The sequence below is a fragment of the Kwoniella dejecticola genome, chromosome 7 (assembly GCF_000512565.2).
Source record: "Kwoniella dejecticola CBS 10117 chromosome 7, complete sequence".
NCBI classification, from domain to species: Eukaryota; Fungi; Basidiomycota; class Tremellomycetes; order Tremellales; family Cryptococcaceae; genus Kwoniella; species Kwoniella dejecticola.
In genome coordinates this window covers 305,875-319,746 of record NC_089307.1, presented here as the reverse complement: position 1 = coordinate 319,746, position 13,872 = coordinate 305,875, and the positions used below count along the sequence as shown (strand labels likewise).

The 13,872-nt window shown below is 48.9% G+C and overlaps 4 protein-coding genes across 4 annotated transcripts; 2 read left to right on the top strand and 2 right to left on the bottom strand.

The window, feature by feature from the left end:
• Positions 1 to 434: 434 nt before the first annotated feature.
• I303_105751 (uncharacterized protein) lies at positions 435 to 5,635 on the top strand (the record flags this gene model as incomplete). The annotated part of the gene is made up of 11 exons (XM_065969235.1): positions 435 to 563; positions 654 to 830; positions 925 to 1,047; positions 1,104 to 1,392; positions 1,473 to 3,508; positions 3,584 to 3,966; positions 4,076 to 4,205; positions 4,286 to 4,436; positions 4,527 to 4,761; positions 4,842 to 4,957; positions 5,118 to 5,635. The coding sequence occupies 11 exons, from the start codon at positions 435 to 437 to the stop codon at positions 5,633 to 5,635; spliced, it is 4,287 nt and encodes a 1,428-aa protein (XP_065825307.1).
• Positions 5,636 to 6,003: 368 nt separating this feature from the next.
• I303_105750 (uncharacterized protein) lies at positions 6,004 to 7,500 on the bottom strand (the record flags this gene model as incomplete). Its single annotated transcript, XM_018409063.1, has 10 exons — positions 6,004 to 6,033; positions 6,097 to 6,185; positions 6,249 to 6,326; positions 6,401 to 6,555; positions 6,612 to 6,650; positions 6,710 to 6,817; positions 6,896 to 6,915; positions 6,981 to 7,033; positions 7,214 to 7,306; positions 7,404 to 7,500. 10 exons carry the CDS (start codon positions 7,498 to 7,500, stop codon positions 6,004 to 6,006), a joined length of 762 nt encoding a protein of 253 aa, XP_018261335.1.
• Positions 7,501 to 8,207: 707 nt separating this feature from the next.
• On the bottom strand, positions 8,208 to 10,493 carry I303_105749 (uncharacterized protein; the record flags this gene model as incomplete). The annotated part of the gene is made up of 6 exons (XM_065969234.1): positions 8,208 to 8,230; positions 8,322 to 8,430; positions 8,520 to 8,701; positions 8,765 to 9,048; positions 9,163 to 9,490; positions 9,578 to 10,493. The coding sequence occupies 6 exons, from the start codon at positions 10,491 to 10,493 to the stop codon at positions 8,208 to 8,210; spliced, it is 1,842 nt and encodes a 613-aa protein (XP_065825306.1).
• A 573-nt stretch (positions 10,494 to 11,066) lies between these two features.
• Positions 11,067 to 12,890, top strand: I303_105748 (uncharacterized protein; the record flags this gene model as incomplete). The annotated part of the gene is made up of 5 exons (XM_065969233.1): positions 11,067 to 11,925; positions 11,994 to 12,081; positions 12,146 to 12,221; positions 12,282 to 12,473; positions 12,588 to 12,890. 5 exons carry the CDS (start codon positions 11,067 to 11,069, stop codon positions 12,888 to 12,890), a joined length of 1,518 nt encoding a protein of 505 aa, XP_065825305.1.
• Positions 12,891 to 13,872: the final 982 nt, after the last annotated feature.

Below are 13,872 nucleotides of genomic sequence, written 5' to 3'. Positions count from 1 at the left end.
TTTTCTGGACGTCTTTGAACGATTTGAGCCTCCATATATGTATCGAGTCTACAGAAGACGCCTAGGAGAAGGTCGCAACACCGAATTGCTGTAAGAAATCAGAGGGAAAATAAAGTAGATAAATCCCACGTCATGTCATGCACCACGTGGGAAGGCCATGATAACAACCGGTTGTGTCGAGAGAAGTTAAACATGACGCGAATGATGAGGATGAGCTGAGAATCACTATAGACATCTGGCACGGTGGACTTGTAGACCTGTAGACGGCGGTATCAGAGCGAGCGAGGGCATCTCAGTTGGACTCAAAGAGGGGGCATCAACATCACAAATGCTCCCATCAAGCTGAAATCTAATCGCAAATCCGACCTCCCCTTGATACTACTTCCTCTCTTCCACCCTGCATTGGGCTCCTCCTCTCAGTCTGACTCGGCAAGATGTCCGCCGCTATCTCAGCGCTCGACTCGGGCAATCCAGATGGCGAAGATGATTCGCGCAAAGCATCGAGGCTCGCAGCTCGAGCAGCTCGTTTTAACAAGGTCTTACCTGGAAACAGGTATAAAGAGGTACGTCTGGTCGTTCCCCTTATCATGCATCACTCTGATCAAATCGTTATGAGAAACTTCTATGGAAATACTGAGCTCGATGTCTTGTAGCTCGAAGAGATGCGTATAAAGGAGAGAAAAGCATTCGAAGCGCAAGGTCTGATCAAAGTGGGGAAAACCCAATTGGGAGATGCGGTTGATATGCGAGGAACTTGTGAGACTATGTGTTCGGAGTACGAGAGGGAGTTTAGAGATTTCACGAGGGAGGTGCATCCTTTTGAAAGACTGGTAAGTGATGCCCTTTTCCACCTTCCTGCTCTGTCCCCTCTGCTTGCTTGGTCTGTTGAAAGCTATCACAATACTTACTCCGTTGACGCTTCAGGGAGGCGAAGGACGGATGGACCCCTCGAAAGCTGTCGCTGCGTACTCCAGATCAGATGCAGGAGCGGGACATGGTGACTCGGCGATCTTGCCTTCGGATCTCAGAACTCCTGGAACCCTAGTGGTGAGTCCGTATGAGTATTAGAGAGGGGTTGAATCAAGCTTAATGTATTTCCGCAGCGCACGCTGGACTACCTCTTCTCAGTTATAATGACTACTCCCCCTCCCTCGACCTCCGACCCATCCTCCTCGACCCCCCGTAAAGCCTTGGGATACTCGGCAGGCTTTATCCGAGATCGTTCGCGAGCGATACGGAAGGAGTTCGCCATGCAGAGCAGTTGGGGTCATCAAGAAGCTATTGAGAGTTTCGAACGGATAGCTAGATGGCACATATTGTGCTTGAGAGAGCTGCAGGAGGAGAGTGGGACCAATATGGATCTGCACATTGATTCTGCAGAGCTCAACCGATGTAAGTCTTTGTGGTATAAACAACTATAACGGATGGCATCTACACACCAGGATGGCTGCTGATGGAATCACGGATACTAGGTTTTACAAGTTTACGACAGCATTACAATGATCGAAGAGAAGAATTGCGCGTCGAGACTCCCTGTCCGAACGAAGCAGAATTCACAGCGTACATGCTAATTTACGACCTCAACTCGAAATCAGTCTCTATCCCATTCTCGGAATTGCCATCCGTCATTCTTGACACTCCAATAGTGAAGATCGCTTGGGAGATCCGTCGAGCCGCTCAAAGGAACTTCGATTCTCAGAAAGAAGGCTCAAAACACAATGCCGAACTAGGAATGAATATGATCACCCGTTTCGTCAAATTACTCAAACACTCCAATGTACCCTTCCTCTTGGCTTCACTGGTGGAGATCCGACTACGAGAGATCAGGCGAAGTGCGCTGCGTGCTTTGCGACGGCCTTATCCTGCACTCAAAACAGATGCAGTCCGATTGAATGAGATGGGTGAAGTCATAGAGAGGAAGATGATCTTGGTGAAGAGCTTGAACAAGATTCTTGGGTGTGAAGAACAGGAAAGCGAAAGTTCCGCATGGGACGATGTGGATTACCTCGCTCGAACATCGAATCAGGAATCGGTCGATGTGACCAAGCGATTCGGATTTGAGGTGTATGAGGATCAAAGTGGGCCAGTCGGATCGTTGATCAATCTCGGATCGGCTTATGACGATAATCGAGATGCACCCTATACGAGAAGGTGGAAGTTGACCACTGAGAAAAGGGGGGATGCGAGTTACGTTGACATCGTCAATGGAAAAGCTGGAACATCGGTAGAAGGACAATCAATTCACCGACCGACGAAGCCAACTTCCACCAGCGTCTTCGCTGCCCTTCGTCCGCAGCCTGCCGCCACAGCATTCTCCTTCAAACCTTCTACGCCAGCAACAGCAACGGCGACAGCACCAGTATCAAACCCGCCAACTTTCTTCGCCTGTCCACCCTCTGATCATCCGGATGTGATCGCCACGAAGAACAAAGCATTATTACCTGGCCGTCCCCCCATATTCGCGATCGGCTCGAAGGGTATATGGGCTGAACCTGCCAACTACACAGTGGACGAAGTCAATCAGCACTTCAACAACGCTCCGAAGATATTCGGTTCTCACGCGTCCGCAGATCCAGCTCCGGCTGCTGCGCCGACACCGAAGCCATCCGTTTCCGCCTTCAGCTTTGGTCAGAATTCCTCCGTACCGAAACCTGTGGAGGTTTCGCCAGCGATAACATCGAAGAAGAGACGCCCGGACGAGGAGGAACAAGCTCCGCCTGCCAAAGCACCACTGTTCTCTTCGAGCGGCTTCTTTTCCGCCCCCACTTCTTCATCAGTACCGCCTCCCACCCCTACAGCTATCTCAACAGTCAGGAAAGCTGCCTCACCTACTTTACCTCCCTTCAGCATACCGAAACCTCTCTCGCCAAAGGAGACTTCGCTCACCGCTTCGACTGTCTCCCCCGTACGCCAGAGAAAACGACTCGCATCCTCAGTCTTATCTTCGTCAACGTCGCGATCGCCGCCCAGCATTCTGCGAAAATCTCAAGCAGATGCCGCGCAAGAGAGGAACAAACGCCTCGGAGCTCTGCCCGAGATTTGCGCTCGACTGGTGGACGAAGTGATCCATTCGATGATAAGTGATCACTTGACGAGTGACTTGACGAAACACGTGAAGCAGCAAAAAGCAGCTGCGGACTATCAAAGACGTCGGGTCATGCGGTCGGAAGCTATATTGAGATGGTCTCAAGATACATTTGAGAAGCTTGTAGATCAAGAAGTCAGGCGAATTTCACGCGCGGCATTACTGGAAGAGCTGAAAAGGCGGTTCCTCACGCGACGGGCTGTGAGACAATGGCGATCATGGGCTAAAACTCAGAGACGATATCGAGAGGAATCTGAAAAGAAGAGGTCTAGCATGTTGAATCATCTGAACAGCATGGAACTGAGTCGATCAACATTGAGGATGCCAGGACCACTCGAACCCAGCGATACGACGGAGATAAGTATTGGAAGTGCTGAGATTGAGCGTCTGGATGCGTTACAAATTGATATTGAGATCAATCAAGTGAGTCTCTAATTTCAACCTTGCCACTAGCGTAGTCGGATCACAGACTTATCTAACGTTTACTTTTTTCGACAGGCCGAACGGACCAAAGACAATTTTTACTCACCTTCGACCTTTTTGACGGCAATCACAAAGCACATCGGCCCCTTACTATCCGAAGAAGCATCTTCCGCCTCGACGTTTTATCCTTGTTTCCACACGATGATCTCGATACCGTCATTCATCTATGATGGCCAAGTGTTCGGGAATCCACCAGATATAGACGTCCAGCTTTGGCTGAATGACAAATTCAAACCTCCCACTCAGCTTGATGGCGACGAAGATATCTACGTGAATAACAATGTCCAATACAACACGATGATCCTCGAATACGGGAGAAAGGTCCCTCGTTGGAGCTCTATTGGATTATACGTCTTTCAAGTGCCGCTTGATTCGGATGACGAGCAGAAAAATACCGAGTAAGTCTATCAGTCTCTCGAATCCCCTTCAGTCTGTCCCATACCTGGTAGCCCCGCTCTCAAGACTGGATCTAAGTGACTCAGCTGACGCTTGTGGGTGCGAGCGTAGGAATATCGCGGAATGTCAAGATCGGATCGGAATCCTGACGAAGAGTCTGGAACGTCAAGATACGCAGTATATCCCATCGTTGTTGCTCCTCACATTCGACGATGAGACTATCGAAGAGCTTGGTGAGAGGGTGAGTACACACACAGCATCAGCTACTGTACATGCCTGTCACCAAAACTTTTGAAAACATGCTAAGTGACGGTATGGCAGCTGCAAATATCCGATGAGATCGATAGATTTGCGAGAAAGTCGATTATCTGTCTACAATATTCCGATGATTTAGACGAACGATTCTCGAAGGCGTTGGAAATTGCTGTGCCCGACCTAATTATCAAGGATCAATATGTGATCCACCTGAATGGTATGTCCTACAGACCCCTTTACCGCAATAGATGAAGTTTCAATCAAGGTTATTTGGGGACTGACTCACTCCGATCTGGGTCCCGATCAGACATCCTCGCCACGGTCCATCCCTTATGGTCCCGATTCCTCGATATCTCACAAATTCAACTGAACACCAGAATTGGCGATACCGAATTATCCACCTTCGTCTTCCAGCATGGCGTCGAACTGATCAACCTGGTATCAACCTTGTTCACGCAGACGTTAGGCTCGATCGAGCTGGAAGATGATCGCAAGTGGAAACCGTTACTTCTCCCTGAGTTCAAAGGTGAAGAAGGCGATATGTTAGTCTAAGTCATCTTTTGTTTTGGTTGAGGCTTGTGATTGTCATGTGTGCTGATGCGGAGAACCATGATGTATTTAGGCCCTTCGAGTTGGTTGAGCGCATCGTAGAGTACATGCAAGATGATTTGTTAGTCGGGATAGATGATATAGAATTGATCATTGGGCCTTTGAGGCAATCGGCGCAACTGGGCTATCGTGAGTCTGGAGTTCTGCCTTTTCCCTCTCTGTCTCTTTATCTCTCGTCATCCTTCATGCCGTCATGTTAGGTCATGTCATTGGGGCTTGATTATTATGTTTATGAGTATGAGTACGCGAATGAGTGAAGCTGATTCAAGTGACTACGCGATGATGATAGCTCTACCCCTCATACCGATCTTACAATCACTCTCACACCTCGTTTTAAGCGATTTGCGCGATCTCAAACTGGAAACCAAATTATTTTTCTCGGATCAAGACGAGCTCGATGTGAAGGCGATGAACCAGATTTACCTCCATAATTACCGGACGAAGTACGAGGCTCAAGTAGAGGAATACATAAATCACCTTTTGCCTAAACAACCGCCACCCAAATCCACCTTTACGAACAGTTCCTTATCTCCCATCAAAACTTCTCGGTCACTGAACACAGTGACTGCTGATTTCGCTAGTAGTACCAGCGCAAGTAGGAAACGTAGGATATCTGCTAACGCAGACGCCGATGAGAACGAAAACGAGAACGAGAACGAGGACAAGTCGCCAACCAAACACAGACACACCAACAAAAAGGGAGAAAGTAAAGCTGCCAAGAATGCCCGACTGCTCAAAGCTCTACGAGATGTCGAGAACACTTTGGCATTCAGTGAGATGGATCATAACGGCCTCGAAGTCATCTGAAAAAAGCTGAAGTAACAGTAGTATTATGTACGATGTTCCGTCGTCATTGTTGTAGCCTATGATCATCATGTCGATGCATATGATGAATGACAATAACACTTCCATCAGATGCGTGTAGCTCGTGCAATTCGGTGACACTGGCGCAGGGTACAGGGAACGCAGATGCATTAAAACGATAAGTATAGAATATATCGATACGAGACTAAGTCAGTAAGATACAGTCTAAAACCAAATTACGTGAAATGTTTGTATACATGAACGATTAAGAGAAATATTGCGATGCTTTACAGCGAAAGAATACGCAAATGGCAAAGCCAACGGTCAAGGGAGCCCTTGGTGACATTCGGTCGCCGATTCCCAGCAATCGCTTACGCCCGCTTTCTAGCCAAGCTGGGGTTCTACAACACCGGCATAGTCAGCTTGGCTCACATCGTATAATGGCCTTGAAAATCAAAGCTCACAGGGAGTTGAATCGGCGCAGCCTCGGCGGTCAGGAAGCTATGTGCGCCAACGTAGAACGCCAGGAGCGAGGTGACGATACCCATCCAACCTGCACCGTCCGAGAGTCAGCTGACGTAGGCATTTCAATTTCTCGGCAGCTGATTATACTGACCACTAGCTTTGATGACGCCAGTTTTATTGGCTAGATATCCGGCAGATAAGAGGAGGAGAGAGAGCCAGAAGAAGAAGACTGGAAGGGGCAGAAATGATTGGTAAGCTACTTCCGCGCCGCATTGCAAAGAGTGAATGAATGATTCAGCTTACAGGTAGCGCAGAGTACGACACTCGATCTGAAAGTTCCGAGCCAGAGGACGAAGGTGAACACGAACCAGCACATAAGGAAGAGACCGATGGCCGCGTTGAGTCTGTGAGGATCGGCCGGTGTCGGTGCGTAGGTAGTCAAAACTCCCGAAGATGGCCTGGAAATATCTCGTCAGCTTTTCTGTCGATGCAAGCTTTAGGACAGCGGACTTACCAGTAAGAGATAGCGACCGAGAAAGAGAATGCCCCGTATCTAAACACCGACAGAAAATAGTGAGCTGCGACGAGGTCGATAATGTGAGTGGAGCGCACCCGCAGAAAGCAGTCATCCCGAACGTGTTACCGACGCAGAACTCGAAGATCCCAGCTACGAACTGAGCGAGACCGCCCAAAGCGAAGGACATGCCCACGGCGATGTTTCTGATGTGCACCGAGGCAAATCAGCTATTGTCACCATAGATGCCGGATGAACATCAACAGCAACCGAGAAAGACTCACTGCAAGCTGACATGTCGTGCCTGAAGGTCCTCAAAGTGCGGTCAGCGAATCGATAAGGACTCAGCACGAGAAAAGATAAGCTAACGTGAGCGTTGATGAGCGAGAACAACAACGTAGTGGTGGCAAAAGCGAATAGACCTAATTGTGTGCAATCTCACGTCAGCTGATTGTCGGAGCCAATCACATCGGACTCAGGCATCAATCATCGCGTCGAGATCAAGAGCACGCGGGGATAGAAGAAGGCTAACGACACTTCTTGACCAAGCTGACGAGAGACGATGATATGGTAGCCGAGACTGATGATGCTGGCTCACTCACCCAGAGGAGCTGGATTGGCTCTTTGCTTGTGACACACTGGGAAACCAGGTTGAGCCTCGTTGAGCCTAGCGTTGATGTGAGAAGGTCTATGGCCTGAGAAGAACGACACAAGCGATCAGCGATTCCCCTCAGTAATCGCGGCGGTGGGCAAGGCGCATGGAATATAGGCGGCAAGCTGAGCCAGACCTACCTTTCTCGATATCATGAGCACCAGTAGCACTACCGTGGGGATCGATGGTACCTGTTGGATTGGTGACTGTTGCAGTCGGACTACCTGGAGTGGCCATCTTGCGTAGGTGATTGAGTGAGTATGTGCACCGAGGAGATAGAGGTGGATGATATTAAGGGGTATATGTTATCGGGATAACGGATGAGGACAATGTGGTATGAAAGAAAGAAAAAGAAAGAAAGAAAGAAAGAAGCGGACGAATGATGGGAATGTTTGATTTGTTTATAAGGATGTATGAACTTTGGTATTTGATTCATCTGGTTGACGACGGCACGTGTCGTATACTTGTTTGTGGGATGACATCAACCAGGTGTCATACTTGATTCACCATCCTTTGGACTAGAAGACAGATGACGCTTGGACATGTGTTTGATGGAAAATCTCACCAAGCTGCCCCTAAGTTTGAGGAATGGCCAATCAGCTCGGATGGATACGGACAGTTCAGTGCGGCCAAGTCTTTGTGGTGTCATCAGCTGTCTTGCGAGGTCGATAAGTCAATTAGGGAGGACGACGTCAACAGAAGGCTCAACTGGGCTTCGAATTTGATCGTGAGTAGTATGAGCCATCGTCATACCAAACTCTGACTGAAAAATTCAGACTTAGGCTCAGGCTCAGGCACCAGATTTATATCTTATCTTCTAGTCCGTAGTCATGCTGTACTCACCATAGTTAAGAAGTGTCTCAAAGCTCATTCGGATGTCATCGGACACGACGTTCGTCTCGTATGCTCATGTAGATATGCATAATGAGTGATGTAATGCTTGTCTATGCGTCATCCAATGCGTGGGCTACTCAAGATCATCAAAGTATGATCAGCATGAATTTACGTCAAGTGTCCAATAGCATCGTGGCAAAGTGGCATGTTGGGAAATGACATACCTTTGATGGGAGCTCGTAGAGAAGCGGTATCGTCTACTGTGACTTCATGCAATTTGCCTCTGAAAAGATACCTCACCCTCAAAGACTTGTTTTCTCCGATACATGGATCCTAGTCAAGCCCAAACCCAGCTTGTCAGTCTCGATCATCCCCCCACCTCGTCCGTCAACTTTTCATGCCATCCAGAATGCCGGACTCACCCAGAATCCTATTATATTGAATTTTCCTTTACCCCCAGGTATATACAATTTCCCATCCTGCACCAGCGCTTGAACGGGGACAGTCACATCGACTATCTCTTCTTCATCTTTCTCCGAGCCCTTTATACCTCTAGGCGTGAAGGAAGAAGAGACACCGTATTGAGCCGATACGATGATCAAGCCTGACAGAATCAACAGATACTTAGCAAATGCAACGACAATAGAGCAGCTGAGTGGGAACTTGCCATTCCTATCCCTCTCCATTTTAGCCCTTTTCTCAACTTCCCGCTCCATCAGATGCACCGCATCGAGCGCCTCGGCCTTCTTTTGTACGATGAATTCCTTGTTCTCCTCTCTCAGCTCGGTTATGCGTTCCTTCAAGCGCCGCTTCTTGCGAGGTAGGATTACGTATCGATATGCTCCAAGGTAAGTCACAGCCGGAATCACCGTCGAGCAGAATATAACGGTCGGCGAGAGTCTCTCGGAGAGGAGGACAGGTATGGATAAGCGTTGGCCCAGCCTGTTGAACCTGGCAACAATGAAATAGCAAGTCAGCTTCAGATTGAGGACCACGGTCAAAGACGATCGCGGCGGATTGAACAGATGCACCGATAGGAGGCGCCGAAGAACAGAATTGACTAACTTGAATTTCATGATGACACCACCACCGACCTCGCACTGCAGCAAGACTCCACCTCGCACATTCTCCGTCAATTTCCCATCGGCGTTAATGAATAGCGTTGGACTGGACCCCAATCCGACTTCAGCACCAAACTTCAGCCTCAGCCCGCCGGGGATCTTGGTCGACCAGTCTGCCGCTAATCTAGAAGCTCCAAGCCCTGCTGTCGTCTGAACGGTCCACCCTGCACCATCGCGCCGGGTCGTGGTGACTCCGACAGAGAGCGAAGAGGGTATCGATATCGGAGATTCAGATCCCCACGGGCCAATGGCGTATGAGCCTGATTCGTATGCTGCGTATGAAGAGACCGTCAGCTTTGCTAGGAAGCGAGACGCTATAGCTTGTAACTGATATGAGGGTCAGAAGGAACACAGCTCACATATGAAACCGGTAGAGTCCGCATACAGCCGGCGACCATAAGTGACTCCAACTTGCGGAGGGTTACCCAGAGTCTGCTGAACGAGATTCCACGTAATATATTGATCTTCATCAACCGTCCAAGTCCCCTTGAACCTCCCAACCCTAGGCTGAAGGGCCGAAGTGCTGAACTCCATCCATAACTTCGGTGAAAACTGATATTTGATCGTTCCCAGGACATTACTTCCTCCTTTCCCATTTCTGCTCAAAGACTGGCCTTCTATCATACATTGGACATTCTTGAACCCGAATGCCGTGATCGGAGTCTCGAAAGAATGCTTCATCACTGATCTGCCCGGGCGTATTCTTCGGATCCTACTTATCGGATCATGGGGGATCACGTTCGGATCCTTGAAGAAACTCTTCGGCAAAAACACCGCTCGAGCATCCAACACTAGCTCTATATCCGATTTGGTCTTCACGAGCGCTTCAGCTTCCATGGACCGCCGTTCGTATTCCTTGTTAATGAAATAAGACCGTAATTCATCTTTGCTCTTATTCTTCGGGCCCAATTCCCAGGAAGTTTTCAACCCCTCTTCCCCGAACAAGTCATATATCATCCGCTTGTTCTCGTCGATCAGGACTTCGTACGCCCTCTGTATCTCAGTGAAGCGGCTGTGGGCGATATACCTATCATGGTCGTTCCGTTGTCGATCAGGATGAAAAGTCGTCGCTAGCGATCGATACCGCTCACGGATCTGGGATTCGCTAGCGTCTTTGGACAAATTGAGTAAGGCGTACAGGTCGGTATGGTGGACATGGTCTGGGACGGTACTGGATAGAAGGGGCGAATGAGGAGGTGAAGGTGGATGAATCGGTCCGTCGGCTGTAGCTGCGAAAGACCGATAATAATTCGACGATGGTCCTGGATCGTCCATTTTGTGCCGGGTTCTATAGCTCCAAGAGACACGGATAGCTCTATGATGACATGATAGAATGAGTGCTTAGGAACCTTAGACAATAGTGTACACAGGAAATCAGCTCTGTGTGATCCTTTGATTGCTCGTCGCCAGGCATTCCTTGCTCGATACGATGCGTTCATGTTCGACCTACGTCACGTGACATCGGAGCACCTTGCCGATCTCAGTTCACGGTCGCCGCTGGAGACCAGATCAAAAAATAGATTGACATGGACATTCCTTGCTAATGCTTCAATATACCTTCAATCTCATGCACAGTATCGCCTACTCCACATATTAGACTTGACAAGGTCTGCCTCTGTGTATAGTCTGAGATTCATTGACAACAAAAGGCTGCATATCGTCTGCTTCGCGTCATTATCCACCCTTTGTTATCCGCATACGTCACATCACACTCCATTCCAACCAACTCCGGCTCAGAGCGCAACGACCTCATGCAATCGAATTATCATCACGAGATACAATTCCAACTCAGCGACTCTATTTCATCCTCCATATGATCTCGCGTATACGATCTTCAGCCCAAACAAGATGTCAAACGTCGAAGAACACATAACAACGCCCCTGCAGGCTCCTGTTCCCCTCTCACCTGTATCCCGAAAATTCGCTCCCAACGGCCGCCACGCCCAAGATGCGGTAACGCTTGACTCCCCGCCTCCCAATCCTTCAGCATCTTTGCTTACCGAAGCTCTTCCTGCATCATCTGCCAACTCGCCTTCCTGGGTATCCAACTCGACCTCTTATATATATAGTAAATTACCACCGGGCGTCAGTCAATTCATCCAAGAAAACACCGGTCTCACTCTCGTCGGATCCGCTCAACTATTCTTCGTCTTGATGTCTTTGACCGTCAAGTACTTCTTGTCAACCACCAAAATCACACCCTTCACCCTGATCTTCGTGCGAATGTCAATCACCGCAGTATTCTGCACGTTAAGCTTGATCTTCATAGTCAAGGACAAAAATCCGATTTTTGGTCCGGAGGGAATACGGCGACTGTTATTTCTCAGAGGTTTTATAGGGTTCATCAGCTTATTGGGGACTTATCAAGCATTGAAAGGCTTGACAGTGTCCGATGCGGTCACAATCCAATTCCTCTCACCCACCCTTACTGCCCTTCTGGGTTTTACGCTCCTCGGTGAGAAATTGAGCAGGAAGGAGATCTTCGCTGGATTTTGCTGTTTAGCGGGTGTGATTCTCGTGTCAAGACCTACATTCTTGTTTGGGAGTCTGTCCGAAGATGTCCCGCCCACAACAGGTGGAGGAGGAACAAGATTGGACTTGCCGCCCCCGCCGCCTGGTGAAGGGGACACCGAAGGTATACAGACGCCTCAAAGGGCGACCTCGGTAGCATGGGCATTCGTCTCTGTTGTGGGCACAGCTGTCGCATGCAAGTCTTGCCTCACAGTATCTCAGAACCCCATGACAGACTTGCTGATTCTCGTCGCGCCATGACAGACACGACCATCCGCGGAATAGGCGATAAAGCACATGCTTTGCACTCGATAGGGTATTTCTCTTACACGTGCACAATCTGCACTGGACTGTGAGCAGATTCCCAAAGTCAACAGCGGCATTGGAAGGACGATTATGCTAATATGATCATGCAGGTATATACTCATAGATCCTAGACCACTGGCTTTTGTCGAAAGCCTTCGAGATTTCCTGTTTATCATTTTGATCGGGGTGAGCGATATTTTATCCAAGCCACCATTCAACGCACAGCTGACATAAATTGACACTTAGATCTTCGGCTTTTGTGCGCAAACTCTTCTTACCTTAGGCTTACAACGGGAGAAAGCCGGCCGAGCAGGTCTAGCTTTATACACCCAAGTCCTCTTTTCCCTCATACTGGAGTTCCTGATCTGGCAGACCATCCCCTCCTTCTTGAGCGCTTTGGGAACGACCATCATCCTGACTAGTGCTTTCTGGGCAACCGTAAGTCTTCCTCATATCCGCCCCGTTTTTTCATATCGCTGCAAATTTGATACAGAATAATTTGCGATTTGGGCTAACAGTATGGCTTTCGGTTTTTTCTTTTCCTTTCGGTAGACTTCTAAAAGCAAAGAAGCGGAGAAAGAACGGGTCCACGATCCAGAGGCATTACCCTTTTCCCGAAGTCCGTCGCCTATCCCGCCGCCGCACTCTGATAGACCGACTCTTAGGGGCGAACATTATAGCTACGAGTCCGTCCCAACGAACGATGAAGAGGCGCATGGATTTATCATTGGGGAAGACGATGCGAACGAGGTCGAGCATACGCGCACACCATCAAGAAAAGGTAGTAGGGATTTACTTGATATCCCGTCAAGTGCTTCAGGATCTAGAAGGGGTTCGGGCTCGTCTACAGCCTAGTCTAGCAGGTCGATAATTGTGAAAATCTTGTCTGAGGGGGAAACATAGGGATGCCGATTTCTGAATAGATCATAGCACGCATAGACTGGCAAGCTGTGGTACCGGATCGGATCAAGGGACACTCGGAGTATTACTTATGAATACAGAATCCTCGTGTCATCGTAGAGACACTGCTTTTGCATTTGCATCTTGGTTGTATTGCATATAATTGACGATATGTAACGTGTGCATACGCTCGATAGACGATTAATTCTGAGGAACAGGCGGACCCCGTCACGCGTCGAGTATTGAATGCTGAATGCAGTTTACTGGAATCTGCGGGATATATTGAATCAAGGATTGTGAGATCGATACCCCCATCAACTCGTTCGTCCAGTCTCTCAACCAGGAGTATGTATTCGTGTGAAGCAAGGTGATAACAGATAACGCTCATCTCGATGGGCGCTATCATGGCCATGGCCGAAGTCATAGTGAACGAGACATTCTCCACAGTCGCTAGCTCTCCCCCTTTACGCCACTTCATCTCCGTCCTCCCGTTAACGTACTTCACTGATCGTCGGATAGCGTTGATTCATCCACGCAACGCAAGGAAGAACAGTGATTACGCTATTATCCGTCGATCAGGTACAGTACAAGTAGATTTTCAAGCCACATCAAATTGCTGATCCTCCTACATTATGCCTGACTTCCGAATTCTCTCGGGATCCGATCGCCCCTCTTGTCCTAGCGGTTATCTCTACCATCCTCCTTCGCTGACTTACGAGATGAATTGCGTTATACCGGACAACCATGTCCGCTGTCTCAACCTTACACTCTGGGGACCGACGGGCAGTCCAATGGCTCAGAGCGACCCAATGAAGTGTGCTGTTTGATAGGATGATAGTCTGAGGACTGTAAGCGATTGTTAGGTGGCTACAGGATTATCACCCCGACTGCGTTCTGAGTGCTTGGAAAGGCATCCCTCTCAACACAAATGATCGCT